The 26,754-nt window shown below is 43.8% G+C and overlaps 1 protein-coding gene across 2 annotated transcripts; it reads left to right on the top strand.

The window, feature by feature from the left end:
* Positions 1 to 529: 529 nt before the first annotated feature.
* On the top strand, positions 530 to 26,754 carry slc25a25b (solute carrier family 25 member 25b). 2 transcript variants are annotated; one of them, XM_076283596.1, is made up of 10 exons: positions 530 to 1,426; positions 15,792 to 15,918; positions 16,018 to 16,105; positions 17,496 to 17,607; positions 20,166 to 20,324; positions 21,195 to 21,347; positions 21,511 to 21,618; positions 21,838 to 22,005; positions 22,889 to 23,039; positions 23,363 to 26,754. In XM_076283596.1, exons 1-10 carry the CDS (start codon positions 1,088 to 1,090, stop codon positions 23,545 to 23,547), a joined length of 1,590 nt encoding a protein of 529 aa, XP_076139711.1. In that variant the 5' UTR covers positions 530 to 1,087; the 3' UTR covers positions 23,548 to 26,754. The 2 variants fall into 2 exon arrangements, with proteins under 2 accessions (XP_076139711.1, XP_076139712.1); XM_076283597.1 differs by lacking the exon at positions 530 to 1,426 and adding an exon at positions 13,557 to 13,715.

Genomic DNA, 26,754 nt, shown 5'->3' with positions numbered 1-26,754 from the left:
CATTGTTATTTTGCTGCACTCTTCCATGCGCTCTGTTTCTGTGAAAAGCTCTGCCCTGGGGGCCAGGCCACTGCCCGTGCTGTTGAAACTCACGGCAACAACAAAGAACCTGACCTCTGAAAAAAAAAAAAAAAAAAAAAAAGAGATGAGTAGTTCCTTCGCTCGGAAATGAAAATATGTACACAGTCTTGTACCTTTGACTTTTTTTTAATTTTCTCTTTGTTTTTTCACTCGTATCATATGTTGTATGCTTATGAGTTATGCCGTAGCTGGTTAGCCTAAGACATGCTGTAAAACTCTTTAGATACGGATTTTTCCAAACGTCAATGGGACAAATGAATGGGAATCTTACATCCGGCACCTAACCGCGTTTTGGCTGTGGGCGGGACTGTGCAGTTTTAGAATAAAATGTGCATATACGTATTTAATTGGCTGCTGAAGCCATCCATCAATTGTAGCTCTTCACTCCTCCTCCACTCAGCTTTCGTCTCCAGTTAATCATTTCCTTTTCGGAACGACCGTCCTACTACTACCCGGCATTTTTGTCTCATCAGCTGTCAAATCTACCGCCAATTCAAACGGAATTATTCAGTGTTTTTCTCGAAAACAGAGGATTGAACGTCGAAACTTGCCTTTCACTGGAACAGAAAACAGAAATGATAATGTAACTGTTGGAGTAAGTGCATATGTAGCATTACCATCTAACGTTAGCTTCCGACCGCACAGCTCAGCTGACTTGGACGGCTCAGCATCCACCTCATCACTATGTTCGGGCGGAAGGAGATCTAATATAGATTTGTGTGTGAGAGACACAAACATCATGAATCAGGTTAAAATGACACAATCTTAACTATCAGCGACGGTCAGAGGCTTGGATCGGTGTTAACTTTATCGAAACCGGCATTTGAGACACGTGACGTGAGAAATTACCGGGCGGCTTAAACGTTACCGTTAGCATACCGGGGTTGACACTGAGTTAACGTACATATGGGTTCTCATGTGTGACACGTTTTGATTCTGCAAAAGTATAGCTGACATTAGAGTTGTCTGGACTTTGTTTAGGTTATCATTTGACCTATCTAGTTACATGATGCATCAGCAAGGATCATTTGTTTCTCCTTTGTTGAGTGGCGTCTTCTGTCAGTGTCGTTCGGACGAGACTCACCAGGGCTCTGACCCAGGAGGAGGCGGCGGAACACCCACGATGCCACCAACTGTGACCGGAGACTGTCTGATGTCTGAGTCAAGTGACGGACTATGCGACTCCATGCACAATTGTCCAGTTTGTGGCGGACCCGAACAAGAACACAGACTGAAAGTCCTGTTCCAGATTCTGGATGTTAACAGGGATGGGGGCATTTGTGTGAATGATCTCACTATTGGCCTAAAAAAGCTTGGAGTCCATCGCACTGAACATGAGCTCATGGTGAGTAAGCTGACAACCAGTAATTCTACCTTCAATAAACTCGTCAAGAATGGCAAGGGCCATAAGCCTATGAGTTGTTTATCAACTGTAAGATTATGTTGCTAATAATAAGACAACGTCTCCTTGCTTACACCCCTGCATGTTGCAGAAAAGTAGGCCTATAAACAATAGGCTATTGAATTTGGATGTAATGTGCAGTGGCTCAGATAGGATGAACATTTTGAAATAACTGCAGTGTTATAGCCTACCCTTACATTCCTACAACCTTTACAACTAGTCTGAGATCAGATAGATGTTTCTCTCAGTCTACCTTACTCAGGGAATTCGGAACTTTGTTTGTAAACTATGGTCCTTACACAGACACGTTATTAACTGATTTAAACACATTTTAGTGTTGTCCAACAAGCATCCATTAGGCATACTAAATATTTGACATCAAATATTTGATATCAGACATCTAGTGTTGGGGATTGAAAAGGATTGCTTTTTTTCTACAATGGGGATTAGGGATTGTTTTAGTCTGTTTTCTGATGTAGACAGACAGACTGACATTGTTGTTTAAACAAGCTGGACAAACAATCAACATGCTCAGCTTGTTTAAGACTTGTCAAGATATTTGTCAACAGTTTGTAAGCATTTTTGCTGCATTTTTGCTTGAGGTCATAACCCCTCAAGTTCTTGAGACATTAGGCCTATGTTTATTGAAATGTTGTATTGCTTATCAGAAGTGCTAATAAGAGTTACATGAAGTGAACAGGCCCCCCCCCCTCACACACACACACACACACCTCTTCATTTGCCATTGGCTTGTAGCTATCTTTTTAAATTGCCCAAATACGTATGTTTGGGAAATTATCTCAATTAAGGGACAAGCCAAAACAGAACACATTACTGTGAAGAATCCAGGCGTGGCATGCTTAAGCTACGTCAGATACAAACCTTGGTATGACATCGGTGTTTGTCCAGGAACAGACCGATCTGGTTTGGGATGTAGCTCCCATGTAGACACTGATCTAGAGGACAGCTGGAGGGCAAGAACAATTAAGTAGAGAATCGGGAGATAAATCCAAACAACTCTACAGCAGACTCACAAGGGGGGGTTCTGAAGCAGGGATAGATTCCTAACAGTTGACCAGTGATGGCAAACTGTGTACTTAACGACTGGGAAAAACCCAGATTACGACCTGACCACGATATGCATCCCATGATGAGACAATTGTCCTCGACACAGTCATGGCAAAACAGTTTCCTTCTCCTGAAATCCAATAAAGTTGGGAGCTGTTAAAGTTTATGATTGAGCATTGGGGAGTAAATCGATGATGGCTGATACAAATCTAGGTGAGGAGGCTGTTATTAAAATGTAATAAACAAGTGCTACTCGGCAACTGTGTTGTTCTTGGCATTCAATACATATTTCAACAGTGATGATTGAGCCAAGACACACATGAGGACACAGAAATGCCCAGGAACTCACCCGGGGATACTGTTAGCTAGGAATGTGGCCTACTTTTGCACTAGGGGTACTATGCTAGTCACAAGACCTCCGATCAGTAGTGCTTTCCTTGCCAGAGAGAGAGAGAGGGAAACGTGAGTGTGTGTGTGTGTGTGTGTGTGTGTGAGAGAGAGAGTTAGTGTGAGTAACTATGCCATTGTCTGGTCATGTTTCATCTTGAGTGGCCTGGCCAAGCAGAATGCTTCGTAGTGAAGGTAATAGTTTAGTGGCTCGTCTGCTCCTATAGCTACCTATTGAAGCCCCTAAGACAATTGGATTGGACTATCTTGTGTGTTTGTGTGCATGGTTGTCTTCTAAAAGAAAGTGAAAGAACATGACTTGGCTGTGGAATGAACCTAGTTGGCATTGGCTAAAATATGAGCTGGCCACAGGAAACTGTCCATTGTGAACCTGATGTTGAGCTGACCTAGAGAATGAAAGAGTTTGCTGTGTGCTTCTCTTTCTTTGTCAAAGAACACAAAACAGCATCCAAACAAAACAGGGGTTGAATTAAACGAAAAGGTGGTCATGCAGCATTAAGGTGGACTGCACTATCATATAGGCTACACTTAATGTTATCACACTTCTTTGAGAATATTTTTTGTGCTATGGGGGTTAGTGAAGACTTGTGTCTTGGTGGCCATGGAACAGTGCCATGCCTCTAGGCCATCCCTATGAAGGCAGCTTTTGTTCAAGGATTTGTCCGAGCCTTTTGAACAATATGGAAAGTCCCAGTTGGATGGACTGGATCGGATGAATTTGACTGCTCACTGCTGTCTATATATATATATAGTTGAATGATGTAGTGTAGGCCCAGTTGTCTTAGGTAAACTGACCACTGCCTGGTTCAGTTTGTCTTTTTTTTTTTATCACACCTATCACATAAAATCAGATAGGGAAGTAATAAAACAAAGCACTGCAATATCTTGCTCCGTTGCCACTTAAAGGCTTTCCCTCACTGGTAACTCAACCCCTAATTTGCAAGAGAAATCATTTGCAAAAGCCTCAATAGCTCTTTGCAAATATCAGGCTATCTGCCCAGTGCCACATCCACATCCAGTGCCACATCCACCAAGAGAGCCACAGAACTAGCCCTGTTCTTCTTTCCTTCTCCTTTCCTTTTAGTTCCCCAGTATTCATGATACAAATAGAGGATTCTGTGTGTCTGAAGACCTCACACTTCACATAGCCTATTTCAGGGGTGGTGTCTGCCATCCAGACAACTCCAAGTGAACCACAAGTGAAGTTTTTTTTTTTTTTTCATTCCTCGTGAAGCCTGCGCGTTCCCAACTGCCAGATGTGACTCACCAGCGCTTAGCCCACGTGAGTTCAAACACGTTCTCCGAAACCAGTCGAAACTCTCTGCAAACGTGCCTGAGGGACTCACAGGAATGTAGAGTACTCACCACCACCACCACCACCACCCTCCCAGTCCCTAATGACCCTCTTTCTATGACTTCAAAAAGGTCTGCAAGTGAAGGAGTGAAGTGCTAGGGATTTGTGAAGGAATTTGGGTATTTCCTTTAAACACAGTATTGCTTGACATCTTGGCGACTTTGCCGAGTCTCATTCTAGTTGCCATTCCTCAGATTTGCAGGCCTATATTTATGTCCTGAGGTTTTGTGATGCTTTTTATTAGCCATGAGTTAGCAGCTTGGGCACATATTGAGATTTTTGCATTTAACTTTTCACCAGTGAGGTCTGTGGTGCTGTTGTCACAGGGCAGGTGTTGGTGAGTCTGTTTACTTGGGCTCAGACTAGAACAGTCGTGAAAGGAAATGTGAGACTGCATTTGCATACAAATGTGCATGGGTCAGATGCCAGAGAGTCTCATGACTGTGCCGGTTCTCACTGACAGTTGAGAGGTCTTGTGAACTAACTTAATGAAATGTCTTTTTTTAACTGGGGGTTGTTTGATTCTAAGATGTTTTTTTGTTTGTTCACATAATAAAAAAAATCAGTGTGTGTGTGTTTGCACATTCTTTCGCAATCCCTTTTTACAACTAGACTAACGTTATATCCTGTCTAGTCTGACCACCCCAAGGAGACCTGGTCAGGCGGGGCTAATCTCCCAGCTAATAAGGTCGCCCCTGCCCTGTTTATGAATGGGCCTGCACGTGCTCCTCTCCACGTCTGCAGCTCCCAGAGGAGAGACTGAGTGGGATGCAAGGCAGCCGTACAGGCCTGAAGTGTCTGGTGGCCTCAGGCTCACGTGGTGTAGCCTAGCCTCCAGATATTTCTGTTACCCAGACGAGGCACAGGAGGGCTAAGTGTCCCTCCTCCTCAGCTGTACTTGTGCTGTGGAGCATGGCAGACCCAAGAGAAGGGGGGGATTGTTTTCCAGACCCTTGAGTTCAGTCAGAGTTTCTCTGAGGTGATCAGGGGATGTTGGGTTGGTGGGGGGTTGGGTGTATAGTTTTGTTGGAAGCTCAAGGCCTGCTTTCTCTTTCATTGCACCCTGGGAACCCTTCGCTTAAGGTTTTGTTTTTCAGAGCTTTCTAGGGGGAAGAGCCAGACTCCCTTTCTGTGTTTTTGAATCCTGGCCAGCATGTCCTCAAAAGCACTGCTGAGGGTGTGAAAATTAAGCAAGTGTCCTGTTTTACCATAGTTTTTTTAATTTGTATTGTGAGTTTGACTGCTCCAACTGTTGCTAGTTTCAAATCTAGACCCACGACCAAACTGATGCAACCAACAGATGCTTTTTACTAACTGTTCAAATTCACTTCCATTTGATCAGTTGCACTCTATAATTATTATAACATGTTTTCCCTTTTAATGCTTCTATTTACTTTTATTTCCTATGCTTCACCGTTGTGTAGGTCCATGTTAAGCACATTAAACTGCCTCTGTGTATGTAATGCATTTCCTTGAGTTCAGTGCAGTCAATGCATGTTGCTCCTGTATCTAGCAGTCCGACTCATGGGGTCAGAGAGGGACACAGATAGGACCATAGTGAAAGCTTGAGATGGATCACTGCGGACTGAAAAGGTGGATTAAGGAGGATTAGATGAGGTTGACTTAAGGTTCTTTATGGAAAGCCAGTCCATCTACCATATATGATCTTACAGGTTAACATTTCATAAACTAGCATGTAGAAACAACATAAATGTTCATTAAGTTCTTTAAGAGGTAGTGTACTTGTTTGGAAGCCTTGGCTGTTCAACCACTACTTGATTCTGCTCGGCAATAACAGGATTAAGGATCCAAGGGGACTCGGGGTGAACAAAACCTAGCTATTTCTTATGCTAATTGCTAACCTGGCCAGTCTGCTTAATAGGCTTATGTTGGACATAGGAAAGGGTCATCATGATGTTTTTCTTATGGTCAGTAACTTTAGTATCAGTATTGTGAAATACAGAGTTTCACCTGAACATTGCCTAGTACATGAACAAATTTGAGCCAGCCCACTTTAAACAATTCCACTGTCTCGGCCTATAAGGTCATCAGTGGCTTAGCTGATGTTTTGACTGCAAAGCTAAAAAAGGTTAATTCCTTTGCTTTCTCTACAATCTCAAATCGTCTAACACTGGGGAATGCCAATTGTGTACCAGTCTCTGACGTCCAGAGGGACATTCTCACGGTCACTTGATGTCATCAGGGCTCTGTAAATGCCACTCACAGGAGCATTTGCCTGCATAGTGGACAGCCAAAATTGTGGGAACCCAACCTAAAAAAACTACACATGGCTTTTCATGTGTTGACTGTTTTTACAAATGACAGAAAGAAATATTTTGTAAAAACAAATTCCACATTTTTTTACACTGCGGGGCTGACACTTTCTGCTTTCTTTTAGAGTTTCTCCTTGTGGGCAGCAGGGGGTGCTATGTTTCTGTTTTTAATAGAGTGGTTACAACTGGTTGTAATAGTTTTCCACAAGTGACTGCGTTGTAATACCATACATACGGCAGCAGTGACGGAGCCTGTGAGATGTGTGATTCGTACACACCCTCCTCCTCACTCTCAGAACTCGGGAGTTAATTCCAGTTATTTATGGTCTGTATGGGTCGGCAGCAAAGCGTTAATTATAATAATTTATGTGCATGTCTCTGTCTGTGAGCATCTCACTCCATGCTGCAAGACTAACTGTAGCCCTGGAAGTGGTTCTGTCGGGGGTCAGATGAATTGTATGGCTGGCAGTCACTGCTGGTCAGCAAACCATAGGCAGAAGTGCTGAGCTTTGCAGAAGGCATATAGCATGCAGTTACACATCACAGCTTCTGCATAGAGTTCAGTCTGATGGAGAGATCGGGAGAGAGAGAGAGAGAGAGAGAGAGAAATAAAGTAAAAAGAGATGGTCGTTGTTTGAGATGAAGATTTAGAACATCTCTTGACTGCTGTTCAGTTGAGTTCCCCGGGGGGTAGCTATCGCTCCTTTTCAGTGAGTGGCTCAATGCATTGAAAGAAAGACCATTAAGCTTAGGTGGTCTGAGGAAATTATTCCTCGGAGAGTTGCTGGATGGGGTTGCCACGGTGATGCTGACAGGGTGATGGAATGACTGGGGAAAAAAGATGCAGACAGTGGAGGGAGTGAGAGAAAGAGAGAGAGAAGGAGGGAGAAAGAGGGAGAGAGAGAAGGAGAGAGAGAGAGGAGGGAGAGAGAGAGGGAAGGAGGGAGAGAGAGAGGGAAGGAGGGAGAAAGAGGGAGAGAGAGAAGGAGAGAGAGAGAGAGAGGAGGGAGAGAGAGAGGGAAGGGGGGAGAAAGAGGGAGAGAGAGAAGGAGAGAGAGAGAGGAGGGAGAAAGAGAGAGAGAGAGAGAGAGAAAGAAGGAGGGAGAAAGAGATTCAGCAAGTTTTCCTCTGCCAGTGCTGGCAAAACAGAAGAGAGATATTCAGCAGGTTTCTTTTAGAGAGAGAGAGAGAGAGAGCCTTTAACCCCTCCCAATCAGAGCACCCACCATCCCCCTCACACATGCTGCTGAATGGCAAGAAATCAGTCAGAGGGAAGAATGATCCTCTCCTCCTGTTGGCTGCTGGTGGGACCCCTCCGGCTGGACCTGTCAGTGTGGCCACCTGTGATTGGCTGAGCCACAGCTGCAGTGAGGATGCAGCTTTCAGGAGGCTCTTTTTTACCGCATCACCCTTACTTCTCCTCCACTCAGTGGGGCAGCGCGCAGACCCTCGCACCCCGACTGGAGACCGCAGGCAGCAGTGACAGAAGGGGAGCTTAGAGGACTTTGTCAAAATGCATCTTACTGAAATGTCCTTGTAGAATTTGGCATTCTCTGCTGTATTGTCTTGCTTCACCGAGTTTGTTTCCTGAGCTCAGAAAAAAAGTCTTTTCGAATTGGATATAGTGTCGTCCTACTTTGTACTTCCTACTACTTTCGCAGCAGTGTTCCCACTCCCAGCTCTTCTTAACTCCTCTAAAATGGATGTACGGCTTGGCTTCGCTGAGCCGTAAGAAGACTGTCTTGAACGCGCTGAGGTCTGGTCATGCTCTGGGGCCATACCGGGAGGACTGCGTGCCGTGTTGAAAGGGTCGAGGGCTGCGGTGGGGCTGCTGCTGGGTTGCTGTGTGTCTGCGGCGGGCTGAGGAGAGGGTGAGCGGTGTGGTGCGGTGCGGTGACGGTGACGCAGCCTGGGATCCCACGCTACGCTGCAGGCAGAGGAGCGCGTCCTCATTTGCCCTCTTCAGCGTCGGAAGCTGTTTCAGCACTTTTTTACATCACCAGATACTCTCTGTCTCACACACACGCAGATATACACTTGTTTTGTCTCTGTCATATGGAATGACTGAGAAATATCGCAATATCTCTTACTTGCTCTTTCTCGCTCCCCCTCTCTTTCTCTCTCTCACACACACTCTTTCTCTCTCTCTCATACACATATCCTAATTCATATACGCAAAAACTCTCAGCAGCAGAGACTTTTCATCAAAGCATCAAAAGCAACTTAAGTCACACACCTACAGCCATCTCTGCTGTGGGTAACGACGGACTTGGAGTGTGTGTGTCTCTGAGCATGCTGGGAAGTGTTTGGGCATCTCTCTCTCGCTGGTGGTCGGGGTCCCCAGCGGAATGTGAACCCGTCGCCTCTGAGCAAGCGGGGCGGGAGGGCCGGCCTGACGAGAAGGACTCTGGGAAGGTGGAGGATGAGCTTAAGCATGGTGACCGGAAGGACCCCACTGTGGTCAGTGGTCAGGAGGCGTCCAGTGGGACAGCAGGGAAGAGAGCCACTGTGCTCAGTGGTCAGGAGGCATCCAGTGGGACAGCAGGGAAGAGAGCCACTGTGCTCATCATGATGGCGCCACCCAACTTCCCTCAGGTACTGCAGCCGGTCAGCACTGGCTAGAATGTAACCGGGCCAATTATGCCAAGGCTATTGAGTTCACAGGGAGCCTGGCAACACAGTTGCCCCCATTAAATTCTGGCAACCGTGGAATGAAGGACACTAATCCAGATTTTAGTGAGGGGTCTGGTCTGAACCTTTCTTCCAGGGAAGACATGGGCATCTGAAGGCTCTCTGTTTGGCTAAAATCGTTTTGAATTGATATACTGGTAATTGTATGATAATATTGGGTTGACCTATCTTTCAATTGTTGTGTTAGTATTGTTGAAGTCCAGATAAACAATGTTTTTCTAAGAACCTATTGTCATACTAGATTTTTATTACATATAATTCAGTGAGCACTGAAGCGTTAGAGTCAATGTTTGTGTACATTCTGGGCTTTTCCATTTCCTGATTTACATGTTATTCTCTTTTGCCACTTTACAGTCTTTTACATCCATCATTGCATGACGCTGTAAAGGAACACAGGCTGAATAACATTTGCAGAAATGTTCATCCGTAACCTTGAGTTTGTAGCGGTGCAGTCTGGACAGCAACCTACTAGAACGGAGCTGATTAGGGCACAGTAAGCAGTGCGGAGAGAGCCCAGTGGGCCACTGTGGCGATACAGCCAAGGCTTTAGGGGCCTGTCTGGCAGCCTCTAGCATTGGGAGTGTAGATGTCGGAGGCACTGAAGTAGAGTTGGAATGTTCATGTGCTGGATTGTCCTAGAACGGAACACCGAGATCAGGCGGAGTGTGTGCCCACTTGCCACTTCATGTGTGTGTGTTTGTGTTTGTGATTGACGGTCATAAAGTTACTAGTCAAAGTTACCTTGTGGAGTTGGAAAGTGTGAGTCAACATTGACAGTCTTTAGATTAGATTTGTATTTCTATAGAGGTCTTTCTATTGGGTCCGTCAGGTGAATTTGACCTAAATGGACTGAGTTCTATGTCTGTGTCTCTTTCCAAAACAATACGTTGTGCCAGATTACTGGCTCTTTCAGGCCATTATTCTCAGAAGGCTGTTTAGAAGTGGTAAGTAGGCTATTGTTGAGTAGTCTGTTGTTTTGATCAGACTGCTAACGCTGGGGTAATCTTGGCTTTGTTTCTCAAAAAATAAGCATATTTTTGGGAGGTTTATGAAATCTGGGTCCATTTTTTTTATTTTTTTATTTTTGGGGCTTTTTATGCCTTTAATTAGATAGGATAGTGGAGATTGACAGGAAGTGAGTGGGAGAGAGAGTTGGGGTGGGATCCGGAAAGGACCACGGGCGGGAATCGAACCCGGGTCGCCGGCGTACGGTGCAGGTGCCCCAGCCAGTCGCGCCACTGCTGGGGCCAACATTGGTCCATTTTTTATATAGCACCTGTCATGCACCTACTCAAAGATAAAAAAGTAAAGTTATGCATAAAGATAATGTGGTCATCCTCATGAATGCTGAATGCTCACATGCTAGCCTCCAGCCAGCTTCCCACACGTTGTGGATGAAGTCCACAGAAACATGGTAGCCTGTTCGAGAGAAGGAGAGACACCAGTGCAGCTCAGATGTCTTCTTAATTTTCTTTATTCTTTACTAAAAGGTGCAAAACATCATTAACTTTGACTAACGTTTCGATGTAGTCACATCTTCATCACATGGTAGCCTGTTCACCTGTTGGATTGTTTTCTTGGGATAGATAGATAGATAGATAGATAGATAGATAGATACTTTATTGATCCCCAAGGGGAAATTCAAAGGTCTCAGTAGGATGTAGGTTAGTTGGCATTTTGCCTGCTGGCACCACATAGGCCTTTATCCTTTGTGCCCATCTTCAACACAAACATGTTTGCCTCTTCAGCTGGGTCTTATATAATAGGTGTGATAAAGGCCGATAGTGTGAAGTGGCCTATTTCCTGTCAACATCTGTCTTAGTGGGTAAATATTACCCACTGTGTGAATGTGTTTTCCCTTTTACCTTTCATCACTACCAACATCACGCTCTCCCCAACACACACACAGTACACCACGTAACACCTGACTGCCTGTTGTTTTGCCCCTGGACTGCTGTGGTTAATGGACACCCTGTAGAGCCCCTCTTATGGTCTTGCCACGTGCCAACATACAACAAAACAGGTTTTTGGGAGGGAAAAACAGAGATATGACTATTTGACTATTAATGATTTGTTGATTTTTTTTAAATTATTTATTTTTTATTTTCCATAATCAGAAGTATACTAGATAAAGATAAAGGGGGGGGGGTAAAACCATACACAGATACACAGTCAGTTAGTGCATACTCTGCATACTTTGATTTGGGTGTCCTCTGTCTCACCTGACTTAAAGACAGAAAACCAAATCAAGCAGAAATGTGCCCTTACAGGATTTTCATCCAGCATTAAACATATGCTGCTCCCTCATCTGTTGTTTTTCACTTTTCCAATCACACACACATACACACACACACACACACACACATACACACACCCCGTCCCCACTTCTAACATCCGTTTACAACAGCAACATGGGCCATCCAATCTGTGAGTGCTTCTCCGGGGGTCAGTGCAGTGGTCAGCAGGTGGCATGGGAACCCGCACATCTTGTGACTCGTGTCCACAAATAGCCGCTGAGCGTAAGGGGACCCTCCATCGGCGTCCATCTTTTGGTCACACACAATCACAGGTGCTGCGTTTACTTTACTGTAACCCCCGCACGCACACACACCTTCACACCCTCACAGCCCCCCATCCCCACCCTCAGGTCCCCTTACGTTTTGAATGACACCTGCGTCCTCTGAGCAAGGGGGTGATTCCGCTGGCAGGCACGTATTAGGACGAATCCTACTGGATACCAGTGCATCTCATCAGCTTGTTACCAGATCTGTGTGATCTGTGTGTGTATGATGTGGTATGTGCGTGTTTCAGTCTTTCTGTTTGTGCATTTGTTTCTGTCTTATGATGCTAGTTCTGTCCAACACGGGCTATTTAAAGGTAGGTCTAGTATCCTGTTTTATTCATCACGTGTGGATGCTACAGTGTGCTTCATGTGCTAAAGGTGGTGCTGCACCTCCAGTTTCTGTGGTTGCACTTTGGGTGCCTCTGAGCTGGAAACAAGCAGGTGGAGCACAGCAGTGAAAGCTCCACTCCAAAAGAACACAGATATGATCTGTGACTGCTGCACTCTTACACCGTGGGATACAACTGTGACTAAGAATGAGCCAAAGGACTCCCACACATGGTGTCTGGTGCTGATGAATCAGTCAGTCGGTCTAAATTACTGCATACCGTGAAGGCCTACGTCTGTCAGCTAATACATACATCAACAGTGTTTTTAGATTTATTCTGTATTTTTATATTTTTATATTTTGCATATTCACTCAAAATGATTACCTAAATACATTATCCACAGTGTGTTATTGCAAAATGGTATACAGTGGTACTATCAGACAAAGAAGAGCATGACTATGGTGGAGTAGCTTATTTGTAAATAACTTGGCAGCTGCAAGCATCCAAGGTCACCTCTTGCTGACCTAGACGTAGACAGAATTGTTTGTCAACATTACTGACAGCTGTCTGTTGTGTTAGATGATGGTTCTGTCATTTTGAACTTTAATTTACTGTCATCCTGGCTAGGGACTACCAAGCAGAGGTAACATTAAGTTATTGGATTTGTGTGTGCTTTGGTAGGATCATCAGTCTAAATCCCATATATTGTCTTGTAGAAAGCCAAGGCTCTTAATTTTTAGATCATAACACCAAATGTGTGATTTCAGAAGGAAAATGTGTGTTAACGGAACAAAAAGTGGCGAATTGTTGCATAGTGCTTTCAAATCAATCTGTCTTAATAGTATATGAGGTCACATTTTCAGGTGTGTTCATTGTAATGTTTTGAGGATGATTGGTAGTCCACACCTGAGCCATGCAGTATCTTTTTCAGTGTAAAAATATATATTGTGTGTGCGCACAAATGCACACGAGCAGAAATGTCTTACAATGACCTTCATACATTTTCTGTTTGATGCCAATATCATTGCTAATAGTCTTCTTCTCTGCTATTATACTCTGCTCTTTCACAATTCAATGTCAGACCGGCTGCAACATTCTCTTAAGAATTTTTAAAGGACATTTTCGCAAGGGGGGCTGCCTGAGCCTTTCCCGAGCCCTCCACTTTTTTAGCGTCTCACCATTGGCTGGCTTCAAGTGCACAAACGGGCGGGCTCTTTTTTAAATCCAATCGGATTGCCTATGTGGACAGTGTGGACGGGATCTCGGGATTCTTTTATGTCATGTGTCAGAAGTAGCCGGTATTTTAGACTGAGCTGCTACTGGGAGTGAGGTGTCTTTTCTACGTATTTATTTTATTTATTACATCGTTATAAATATTTGTGTTAAAATGCTCTGCCTGTGCCTTTACGTGCCTGTTCCAAGCCAGAATCAAACTGCGTTCGAATATTTTGAGTCAAATGGACTACCATCAGAATTGAAGTCCCTTTTCAAACTAAGTGTGTTTCTCCCATCGGAGGAATTGTCTACATATCGGAAGTGGCGCAAGGTATGGCGATACTTAATACATAACTCGGTCATTTCAATTACACGAGCGATTTAGGAAATTAAAATGTGACTCAAGCAAAATAACTTAATTATAGTGCTTCGCATGTATAAAGATACTATTATTTTGTTTTGGCGGGTGGGCATATGGAGATTGTCAATTTTCTTCGGGACCAACAGATAGCTGCTATTGAGCACCCTGGCAGTAATAATTAGCGGCTATTCTCATTTGATCATCTTTACGTGCATTTTACACATTCATTGATTATTATCTTGCATCCTTCTAGAAAAATGTAGGCTAGGTTGTTCTGTGGGTGACAACTGAGATCTCCATTCATGGCATTTCCTTCTATTAGTGGTACCTAATAATTAGCGGTTATTCTCATTTGATCATCTTTACGTGCATTTTACAAATTCGTTGATTATTATCTTGCATCCTTCTAGAAAAATGTAGGCTAGGTTGTTCTGTGTGTGACAACTGAGATCTCCATTCATGGCATTTCCTATAGTGGTAGCCTATTGATTTAATCCAGATTAAACCAGGTATTTGGCACGTCTGGGGTGCAATCCTTTCCTGTGCATTTGACACGCATTGTTTTAGCACCGTCTCATTCAATAATTAGATCTTTGGGTTGACTTCAGATCAGTGACAGGGTTGGGAGTTCCATTCTTTTTTCTTTTTGGTTTGAATAAAATGTTCAACCCCATGGTTGCTCTGCTCACTGCTTCACCTTCTTTGGACTGTTGATATTGTAACCTGATTATGGCTTATCACTAATTACAGTGTTAATAATATAAGCAGAGGCTTCGTTTATATTTTCACATATTTCCCAATGGCATTTGAAGTTAATACTTTCGCTTGACCCATTTGCCTATGTAGGCCTGTTAGCAGTGGCGTGTCCAGTTTAGGTATGTCTCTAGATGTCTTCGTGTGGTTTGGCTATGATATTAAGACGTCTATCTTTAACTGCTGCCAGGCACCTGTTAGGTGGGCATCGGGGCTCTCTTGGCCTCGTGCTGTATGCCTCGTGCCAGCTGAGATACCCAAAAGTCTTTAGAGACACTGTGTAGCCACTGTGGATAACAAGGCAGGTGACGGAGGTGGGTGGGAGGATATACCTGTGTGGCATAACCCTCTTAACAGACGAGCTGGTGTATTATCAGTCTTTTAAAGTCAAAAATGAAATTAAATCATGAACACTGTTATGTGTTTTTCTTAATTTTATTTTTTTTATTCAGGCTAAATAACCTAAAGGCCATTTCATTGTTAGTTGAATTTGTTGCTCCTTATCAAAAATGTTATTCAGAAATTGGCGTACTTTCCTGCTGACATGAACACGCTAGAATAACCTAACCTCTAATTTTCCTACTGTGTGTAGTTGTATATGTAACGGCCTTCATCTAATGATACTGGAGAGCACAGAACTCTTTCCAACTTTATCTGTCAGCGCTTGGGTCAGGTGAACTGGCCAGCAGTTCTGTCAGAGTTACTTCAACTGGTCTCCCAGCTGCAAAGCTTCTTCAGCTGAGAGCATCCACATACTCATGTCATGATTTCTAGAATGACACGACTAGCACATTTAGTCGGGGGGAAAAAAATAGAATGTCCTTTCCGAACTTTATAGGCTTCAAATCTATACCGTATGGATAACATCTTGGCTGGACAAACTAATACACCTGCCTGCCAACTAGGTGAAGTTGCGGAAACGGAGAGTTAATGATTTATCTGAGGGGACTAGTTGGCGGTGGTGGGGCCACTCAACAGATCTGCTCAATGGCTCGTACAGGCTGTGCTCTTTGGCTTGGCTGAACGTGACCAAGTTGGTCCAAACATTGATAATGGGGTCTAGCATAGCCCCTTTAAGGCCGCCCTGTGTCAACAAGCCCCATATGCTGGTGGGCTCTATGTCAATAGGCTACTGGTAGCTCTATTTGTCCATTACATGTCCACTGATGATTTTCTCTAAGTTTGTGTGTGTGTGGGCAAGGTTGCATTAGTGCTTGCTTGTCTTATGAATGTGAGTCATTGAGTTATTGCTCTGCTGTGATTTCATCTTCCCGTTTTCTTGTTCCTCTTCAGAAAATCGTCAAAGCAGGGGACAAAGACCTGGATGGGCAGCTAGACTTCGAGGAGTTTGTCCACTACCTGCGAGACCACGAGAAAAAGCTCAGGCTTGTCTTCAAGAGCCTGGACAAGAAGAATGACGGTAGGTGAAGACTGTTTTGTAAGCGGATGTTTTCGTGCTCTGTTCTTTTTACCGTGAATATCATTTAATCGTTTTCTCTCTTGATGATCTCTATTGCAGGTCGCATCGACTCACAGGAGATCATGCAGTCACTGCGTGACTTGGGGGTGCACATATCTGAGCAGCAAGCTGAGAAGATCCTCAAAAGGTGAGGCGCAAACCCCCAGACAGTACTCTTGGTGATGCTCTGTGGGTAAGCAGTAGACAATGGACAGGGTTCCCATGGGTCATGGAATTTCTGGAATATCATGGAATTTTGGAAAGTCAGGGAATCTTATAATTTTTGGGGCAAAGTCAGGGAATTTTATTGTAGCAGTTTAACATTTACTTGTCAAAATACATTCATATAAATATATATTCACAAAGAATTGGTGTTTCTCTGGTTATTAGACTATTTGACTTAGAGTGGGAACCCTGACTGTAGCAGAAACACTTATTCTCTCACGCTCTCCCTCTCTCTTACTCACACACTCTTTCTCCCTCCCCTCATTCTCTGTCTATCCCTCCCCGTCTCATCTCTATGTCCTGTCAGATGACTCAGACAGTGTTGAGTAGAGGTCAGATTCCAGGGTTGACTCCGTAACCTGACTCCCCTCAGTGAGTCCCCCAGAAAGCTCCTATTTTGCTGGGGTTTCCAGATAGCATGCAAGTCCCAGGTCCAGAGCCAGGAGCTCAAGCGGTCTGCTGGCTCAGAGAAATCCTGTGGTCAAGTGGCCTCATTCCTGCACTTACCTTAGCCTACCCCACGTGTACCATAGAGGGATTTATTAACTCTAATTTTTGTTCTGTTTATCGTGCTGTTATGATGACACTGTCTACGAGAAGCCAAAATCATGAAATTTAACTGGACTGCTATCGAGCTAACACATTCTCTTTCACTGGGACAGGGATTAAGTTTACATTTAGGACTGCACAGAGAATTCACAGAATTCTGTAGCTAGTTGTGCTGTTCTGTCTTGTTTTAATTGTCTGTCTGTATGCACTTCCTCTGCTCCCTTGTCTCCATCTTTCCATCTTTTTTCTCTCTCTCTCTCTCTTTCTCTCTCTCTCTCTCTCTCGCTCTGTTGCTGAAACCAGAATAACGAGGGGCCATATGGTGGCCCCTATTATGTAGTAAGTAGTGGTCACTCTCCTCCTGTCTATCTGCCTGGCTTGCCTGTTTACCTGTTTTTCCTTTTCCTGATCGGTCACTTCTCCTGCCTTCACTTTGGTTACATTTGGCTTCTTTTTTATATCGGTGTTAAACTGTTTTCCATTTGATTTCTTATTGGTATGCACCATGCAACAAAATTTGAGATTGGATTTTCAGACAAAAAATAAAGAAAGCACACTTAATTTGCACGCTGTATTCTTGGGTTGTGGCATTTGATTATATGTCATGGGCCAAGAACAAAAATGTAGGACTGGTTCTGTGACTGGTGTTCACTTGTTGGCACAGTCCTTTTTTGTTATGTGCCAACAGACGTTAAGCAAGCTCTACCCTTTAAATCAGGTGCAGCGGAAACTCAATTTTAACAGGTTCTCCTCTCTTTCTTTAGCATGGACAAGAACGGAACGATGACCATTGATTGGAATGAGTGGAGGGATTACCACCTGCTCCATCCTGCTGACAATATTCCAGAAATCATCCTCTACTGGAAACACTCCACGGTAAGTTGTGTGTGTGTGTGTGATCACTGTAGAGTGTAGAAGCACAGAGTATATAGGCTTGGTCTGATATGCAACTTTATGGCCCCTACTGACCTTATGTACGGAGACTAGATCAGTACACACACACACACACACACACACACACACACACACACACACACCTCTACATGAGTCAGCCATTGTTTTTAAGCCATTACGGTAATTAGTCTTCTCAGTTCTTACACCTAAAATACTCCCTGATGACGGTGAACAGGGTCAAAGTCAGTGATCCACTTAAAGCTTGTGGGACAGATCCCCGGTACCAGGCTGACGTCAAGCTCTGGAGACGGAGACAGAAAAGTGTCCTGCTTCCCATCAGCACTTAATTCTGTTATGGTCTTTTAGTTGTCTGAGCAGCATTGCGTGTTGGTAATCCACCAAGACACACACGAATCACTAACATGAAAAAACTTTACCTAGGTGTCAAGATCTTTCTTGGTAAGATTAACAGTTGGGGATGTTGGATGGAGAAGGCACCGGTAGCTGCAAAATAAAGCAGAAAGGAATTATATCGTAAATGTGCTTATTACCAACCATTTCGTTCGAAAATTCTAAAACAACGATATCAACTTCAAAATAACATTTGATAAATGAACCTTACATTTTTCAGTAGCCATAGGTGTGTATATCTAGTTTGGTTCAAAATTTAGTTTGGTTCTTACCATGGCTTTTACTGCCTGAAATATCGATCGATTTTGTTTACCACGCTCAGAGTTTAGTCCTGGGCCTATTCCCAACCTTTCTCACGGCACATCAACGGCCTGAGAATTCTCATCGCAAATCAAAATTCCACTGGAGCTCCAAGCGGATCTGTACACGCAGCCTTACAACACTATTAACAGCTCTTCGAGTCACGGTAAAATGTAATTTTTGGTACATAGCTAATTTAGATACACGTAGGGTGTGGGTGCTTGCGTTTCTTTAGGAATCCGCCGTCTTGGTTTGTATAGAAATGAATATTAAGTGACACATACACGTAAGAGGTTGGAAATACAGGACGGTTGGTAATATGTGACGTTCCGATAAATGTAAGAGTCAGAAGAGTAGCTACTGGCTGCAAATGATTTCCACTAAATCTTTAACCGATACTCTCCAGCTGACCAATTCCTAGAGTTTGTTTGGGAACTCTTACATAATCTCATCTGTGTTTCCATTTTTACCAAGCCGGTCAGTCATCTCTGTAAATGACCCCAATCTCCTCCTCACCTTCTCTACACTCCAAAATTCAGTGCTGTGCTTGACCGTCAACACCAAGTTTTAAATGATCTGCATTTGGGCCCATGCTTGTGTTGACAGTCATACTGTCAAGCAAAGATTCTAGAGCGGAGCTCTGTTCTAGAATCTTTGCTGTCAGGTGTGCCTCACCTATTTGGTGACCTGCCAGAAAGGCATGTCACTTGGTGAGCTGCTATTCTGGCAGGTCACCAAATAGGTGAGCTTGACACTGGAAGCAGGCCTACTCCCGTAGAGTTACAGTAGCCGGGGTTGAGGTCTCAGGCCAGTGGGTGGAACAGACATAGGAGACCCCCCTGCTTGTTTCCCTTCCTCCTGATAAGCCTTATCGTGTGGGAACAGTCTCGTTCAGCTTCTTGCATAATGTACAGAATTTACAGCAGGCGTCGGAGTTTTGCCCCCCTAGTGAACTTCACACACCTGACATATTACCCTAGTCTCTCATTCACAACTCCATAGGACCTCATCATGGACTTCAAACAGAACGTGACACACCATACATTAGTCACACTGGCAAGTCATCATTCATGGCTGAACTTTTGTTCTGTAATGTTATTTAAATTCAAGCCCTGACACCTTTTGTGCTGGCTTCATGTTAAGTGAAGCGAGGAAGCTGTTTTAAAGATATACATATAGCCCCGAGCGGTCCACGACCCTGCCGTCCATGATGGGAAGTTTAAAATGATAGTTCCCCTGTTACTCCTATCCCTGCTCGTTTGTGTTGTGTGTACATTGGGAATTTTGAAGCCTCTGAGGGACCACTTCTACTTGTTGGAATTCCCTGAAATTTAAACTACATTTATTTTTCACCTAACCTGCTAGAATGAAAGGGTGTGCGTTGTGAAATTTTAGGGGGAAAAAAATCCTATGTAAAAATTGTCCATCCTAGTGTAAGCCTACTGCATTCTAGTGTGGCATTGCCTAATTTGCCAACATTTAACATGTTTTGTATTGAAATATTAATTCTTGATATGGAAACATTATGAATGGAAACATTATGACACACTGTAAAAGCAATTCACTCACCCATCCAAATAGTCATCTACGCATGTTACTCCGTACCTCACACACACCTCACGTAGCCTACTTCACCTCTCACTCAATTATCCACGCATGTTACTCCCTACCTCACCTGTTTTTCATTTGAAAGTGCCCTTTGAAATGGTTACCCTTAAAGTACCTATGACCAGTGGAATACTGTCATGAAAGATAAATATTTATGTAGACTTGTGAGATGTTTTGAAACACCTCTTTTAAACTTTATGCTCCCTTCTCTGTCCTTGTAGATCTTTGATGTTGGTGAGAGTCTGATTGTGCCTGATGAGTTCACAGCTGAGGAGAAGACAACAGGCATGTGGTGGCGACACCTGGTGGCTGGAGGTGGCGCAGGCGCTGTGTCTCGGACCTGCACGGCTCCTCTGGACAGACTTAAAGTGCTTATGCAGGTAACGGCTACCCTGCAACCCCACAAGAATGCTTTCATACAACTACTGTGCCAAGCTGCAAGGGTGATGTTGAAATACAGGAACTTAGTTTGCATCTACATTAAAGTTCAATGTTCTTATTCCTAAATATAATATATGCTGTAAAGTCAATGTGGATACAATCCAACTGCTAAATTAAAGTACACCACTGCTAATTTATAATGTGCTAAATGATAATTAAATGTGGCATCTCATTTGTAACTTTGACAATTAACATTCTTCTTTGCAACTAATTGGATCAATGAAAGTCCATAGAAGTAGATGTTCTCGTAGATGTTCTCGTTTTATCGTGGAAAGACAGTTACATAATATGCCCTTTGAGCCTTTTTTATGCTGCCTCTTAAATCGGTTTCAATTGAAGCAACAAAGATTGGCCAACTGCTCTGAATGAATCAGAGGATGATGAGGAGACATAAGACGAGTGTGTTAACCTTCGACCCCTGCAATGACGGTCTAACTGGCCAATCACAACCGCTCCCTGCAGACACACCTCAAAGACAGTCCCAGCTCATTCTAATTCAGATGAAAGAGAAAACAATCTCTTGGAGTCAGTCTGTTTGAATCCTTTCCCATTGACTGTTCATAATTCATTTAACTGTGCAATCGAAAAGGCCTCAAGTGTTCCTACACAAGGTAATTCCTACACAAGGTAATTTGATAGCAGGTGCTGAATCAGGGAAACATGAGCTGTCATTATGTGGTCTGGACAGGCTTTGCACTGTGCACTGTTGTGGTCTCACAATGGCCCTTTTTTTTAAGAGAAAGCATGACTTGGCATGTACCGCAGAGCTGTTATTAAACAGCTGTGTCTGTGCATCTCTTGTTGACTAGGTCCACGCTTCCCGTAGCAACAACATCTGCATTGCTGGGGGATTCACACACATGATCAAGGAGGGCGGGATGCGGTCGCTATGGCGAGGAAACGGCATCAATGTCATCAAGATTGCTCCAGAATCTGCGATTAAGTTTATGGCCTATGAGCAGGTATTGCAATCACACTAATTACTAATCGCACTCATTTTATGTTCCTTATAAGTAAATAACCTTTGTATACATTTCTACTGTCAGTGTCACAAAATTATAATTTTACTATAGGCTACCTGATGTAAGTTTTGACGAAACTTCTTTGCCCTTATTCGGCGGGCAGATCAAGCGGTTGATTGGCAGTAACCAGGAGACACTAGGCATCTTGGAGAGGTTTGTGGCAGGTTCTTTGGCTGGAGCCATTGCCCAGAGCAGCATCTACCCCATGGAGGTGAGGAGGAGCTGGGTGGTACACAGACCAGACACAAGGATCTCTTCTTCTCCATTTCTTTACTGTTCTCAAATCTGGGGGGAAAAGGCAGCAAGACTGTACAATAATACTGGCACTGACCTAGTGAAAATGACCAAATAGATCAAATACATACCGTCCAAGTAAATGACATGTGGAAGGTGAGAAGATAAAAAGAGCTTGTGTGTGTGTGTGCCTCAGGTCCTGAAGACCCGGCTGGCGTTACGGCGGACGGGCCAGTTCTCAGGCATTGCGGACTGTGCCAAGCACATCTTCCAGAAGGAGGGCGTGACTGCCTTCTATAAGGGCTACATTCCCAACATGCTGGGCATCATCCCCTACGCTGGCATTGACCTGGCCGTGTACGAGGTGAGCGGGAGACGCTGCCAGCCTTTTCTCGCTCTGTTCTCCCTGCCCATCACACTGGTTTCTCTCACACACTCATTTCACTCCCCTGTTCATTCTCTCTCTCTACTGAAAGGGGCTATTCAGCATGTTGTCACACACACACACACACACAGCCCTCCCCCCTCGTCCCCCTCCTTAACCTGGTACCTGAGGAGCGATTGTGTAAAATGGGCATTGTGCGTTCATCTGCATTAACTTATGCAACTCATGTGATATGATAACAGAACACTTGCTCTTTGTACAGTCGATATTCATTTTCTACCACAGTCTGCCTAATCGCTTACCTGCCCCATGACACAAGACCTTTGGGTTTTGTCCATCTGACGGGGATGTTTTTGCGCTTTCTGCTCATGTTGTTCTCGATGCTGTTACTGTTCTGTGAGCTTTCGCAGCTCCTTTAAAGGTTGTATCAGCGATAGCGGGGATACGTCACTTCTGTTGATGTTCAAACAAAACAGAGAGCTAGCTCGCTACTCCCTCCCCCTCCCTCTCCTAAGCGTGCATCTCGTTGGTTATTGGTTGAAACACTTTATTTTGTGGGTACACTTTACTGTGAGTGGGTTGCCAACCCTTGTTAGTAGCAATTATTTTTTGTACAGATCTCGGAGCCTAGGCTGCCTACAGAGACGCGTTTTTTTGACGGCCTGCTTATGGGGCAGACAGCCAGTGGATCGTTAGGAAAGATTAGATGAATGTGATCATTTATGTTTGGCCCTTTTTTGGGTCTGAAATCGCTGATACAACCTTTAATAGACCCTCGAGGAGTACGACTCTGAGCCCTCTCTGTGCTAATGTCAGTAAGGTTGAACTTTGAGTTGATATTTTCTCTCCTCCATGTGTGCAGACTCTGAAGAACTCCTGGCTACAGCGCTACGCCACGGACAGCGCCGACCCGGGCGTGTTTGTGCTGCTGGCCTGCGGGACCACGTCCAGCACATGTGGCCAGCTGGCCAGCTACCCGCTAGCCCTGGTCCGGACACGCATGCAAGCACAGGGTAAGCCCTATGTGTGTGTGTGTGTGTGATGCGTGATGCAAGCACAGGGTAAGCTGTGTGTGTGTGTGTGTGCATGTGTGTGTGTGTGCGTGTATGTGTGTGTGTGTATTCTGTTGACTGACTGACTGTTTTACTATAGATAAGCGGTCAATACAGATAAACCACATGTTGAGTTGCACAACCCTAATCCTCTGACATAATCAATCAAAAATACACATTGTGTATTCACTCTATGCAAATAAATAAAGTCCTCATACCCCCCCACACACATTGTGTATTCACTCTATGCAAATAAATAAAGTCCTCATACCCCCCCCCCCCAGCCACCCAGGAAGGAGGTCCTCAGATGACCATGTCCGGCCTCTTCAGGCACATCGTGCGCACCGAGGGGCCCATCGGCCTGTACCGCGGCCTCGCCCCCAACTTCATGAAGGTCATCCCTGCGGTCAGCATCAGCTATGTGGTGTACGAGAACATCAAGATCACACTTGGGGTTAAGTCGCGATAAGCGCAAGGCAGAGCGGACTGGGAAGGATAACTTTTTTGTTGTTTAAAAAAAATAGGCTTATTTTTTGTTTCGAATTTTGGTTGGGACAAACTCCAGAGTAGAAAGCTCCGTCAGAGGTGCTGTCCAAGAGGTGGCTCGGGGCACTGCTGTGCTCTACACCGGGGATTGGACCCTCGGGCAGAGTGTGTGGACCCTGGGGCAGAGAGTGTGGACCCTGGGGCAGAGAGTGTGGACCCTGGACGAGGTGGAGTGGGCCAAGACTTGGACCTGCCCCTTGCACCTGGACCAGCCCGTAACCTCAGCCGAGCGATCTGCAGAGAAGGAGAAACGTCTTAGCACAACACCAACCAGGTGTAGAAAGGACGAAGAAGGGGAGTGTGGGGGGGGGGGACGCTGCTGCATGGACACACTGTGAGCTGGACAGGGATGACCCAGTCATTCTCCCGACCATCTACGCAGTGATTATTACTGCAACATTACCGGTAGTAACAGTAGAAGTATTATTTCGATTAGTGTTAGCACTACTAGCTAGCTAGCTGTTATTATTATCATTGCTACATCCTAAAAGTCTGACATTTTGTAAATGATTGCCTATTTCAGCCCACCCATCTCGAAGAGGTACCTGAAAAAGTGATACAAGTTGACCTCAGTTTTATGTAGTGAACCCAGTGCCAGCCGTGTGTGTTGTTAAAGACCATGGTGTAGAGAGGTGTTGTTAAGGACCATGGTGTAGAGAGGTGTTGTTAAGGACCATGGTGTAGAGAGGTGTTGTTAAGGACCATGGTGTAGAGAGGTATTGTTAAGGACCATGGTGTAGAGAGGTGTTGGTAAGGACCATGGTGTAGAGAGGTGTTGTTAAGGACCATGGTGTAGAGAGGTGTTGTTAAGGACCGTGGTGTAGAGAGGTTGTCTGGTAGCCTGATTTGCTACCTTTCTACTCACTATAGTGGCCTGCTGAGGCACTTCTGCATCTATGAGGGAGAAAGCAAGACCTAGCTGTTTAGCTAGGGCAGTGTCTAGTGTTCGGTCTCAATACTTGCTTTGTCCCACAGGGGGGCAGTGTCTGACTACCTGTGTGGAGAGTTTGACGAAGATTTCCATGGTCCTTACACATATCGAAGATATCTGATTTTTTTTTTATTATTATTCCTTTTTTCTGTGTCCGTCTTTTTTTTTTTTTTTTTATCTGAAATTGAGTTATTAAATTATTACATAATTTATTCAAAATAATTCCTTTTCCTTAACTCCCATTTTTATTTATTATTATTTTTTTTTTTAATGGAGATCACTTTCTCAACATAACCAAAATGTGTTGATTGTTGCCTAGTGTACAAGAAGACAGCAGTTGGGGTCCAGAGCCTGTAGTGTCTTACATCTAATGGTCTTCTCAAGTAATTGTGTAAGGACTGTTAAAAGTGATGTTTAATTTATTTTTATATGTAGATATTTATTAAAAGTACTATCTGCAGCGAAAGAGGAGTTTGGGTGCATTCTAGCAGAACATGTGGTATGTTTGTGAGGAGTTCATCACTGTAACATGTTATATTTGATCCTTATTTAACCGTAAACAAACCATATCTGAAGCAAATACATTAAATCACGCTGGAATTTATTAGCAAGCTCAGTCGGGCACAAGTGGTCAAGCTCAAGCACTACTGGACGAGGACTGTGGTGCAAAAATAGAAGGCTGCTAGCACAAATTGAGCTTCTGACACTGAAGGATTTGTCCCTATGCCTCAGTGAAGAGAGGAAACATCTTTAACTTTTACCCAAATCCAAGCATTTGAAGATACTGTAATCTAGCACAACCCTTGTTCCTTGCTATTATTATTTCCATTTTATGATAGCCTAGTTATATATCCCTTTGTTGTCAACTCCACCCTGCAATTCTCCAGTGTGTAGATGAGGAAATGAGGGTTCACTTCAGCACTTTATAAAAAGTAATTTGCTTTGAATAGACTTGAATGTTTTTTTTTTCTTTAGAAAAAGAAAAAAATTAAATCCTGAATCCAAATGATTGAAGATGGAGTTTGTGACTGGATATGTATCAACTTGTTCTGTGCTGTTTGGAACCAATGTTGTGTGTGTGTGTGTGTACACGTATGCATGCTTGGACCGAACGCTGTTTTATTATGTAAGTAAATTGGAGACTAAAAGGGAATTGGAAGCACTCTGCTTTTGAAAGCACACTTGTGCTACTTTTCTGGGAGGATTTAGACTCGAAGCCACCCCCTTGACATAAAAGGAATACCTTGTAAGTGCACCCTTAAAGAGTTGACTGCACTCTCAGTTTGAAATTTGAAAAACAGATTGGATGAAAGGGGTGGCAGTTTGCCTTATTTAGTTAGAGAACACTCAAAAAAATTTTAAATCTCGGGGAGAATAGCACAACTTTTGTTTTTTCTTCCATTTCACTGACCTGCTTTTTGCATTTAAGAACCATGGGATGCCACCATTGATCGTTTTTTTTAGCCAGTTAGTTCTCCCCTACTGCAAATGTTCCCTTCTCAATTCATTTCTACAGTTTGCTTTTCTAGCTCTGTTTACATTGCCATTTAGTCTCAACTGTTGGTGTGATGCATGATGGTCTGTTTGAAATAACAATAATAAAAAAGACTGTGTTTAAGGGGTGGAGATTGTAAACATTGGTACAGAAAAGAAGTCTGTGTGATATTGAAGCATCTGATTGGTTGCTGCCTCTTTTGCACACTTACTTTATAGAAACTCTAGAGATGTCTCTCTCTTGCTCTTTCTTTGTCTCCTCTCCCCTAGTTCCGTGTGATTGTTTGTGTGTGTGTATGTTTTGTAAAGACCATTTCAGAGACTGTTAAACGCTGCCCATATCACACCCAATCCAGATCATGCCTGAAATCTAGAGCCTTACTGTTCATAGAAGCTTCTGGCAGTCAGAATGCTTGCTTGTGCAAACTTGAAATGCATAACTGCTTACCATGTAGTTTATACACAAGTGCTGTACACAGGACACCCAAGCTTAAGAATTGGTCGTGCTGTGAATCCAAATATTTTTTCAAGACATGTCTGGGTTGGAGAGGAAAAAAATGCATAATTTGACAATGATAGAATATATTAAAACATTATGCAAAAATTAACGCTGAAAAGGTTATTTTTTGGCACTGTTCTCTGTATAATGCATATTTTGAATGAATGAATGCTGACAAAATGTATTTATGTTATGGGAACAAGTCT

This window comes from Alosa pseudoharengus, unplaced genomic scaffold, assembly GCF_046254945.1.
Source record: "Alosa pseudoharengus isolate Yale_2024_CS ecotype anadromous, Long Island Sound unplaced genomic scaffold, YU_APseudo_1.1 YU_APseudo_1.1_scf_14, whole genome shotgun sequence".
Lineage (NCBI taxonomy): Eukaryota > Metazoa > Chordata > Actinopteri > Clupeiformes > Clupeidae > Alosa > Alosa pseudoharengus.
This window is presented reverse-complemented; position numbering and strand designations above follow the sequence as displayed.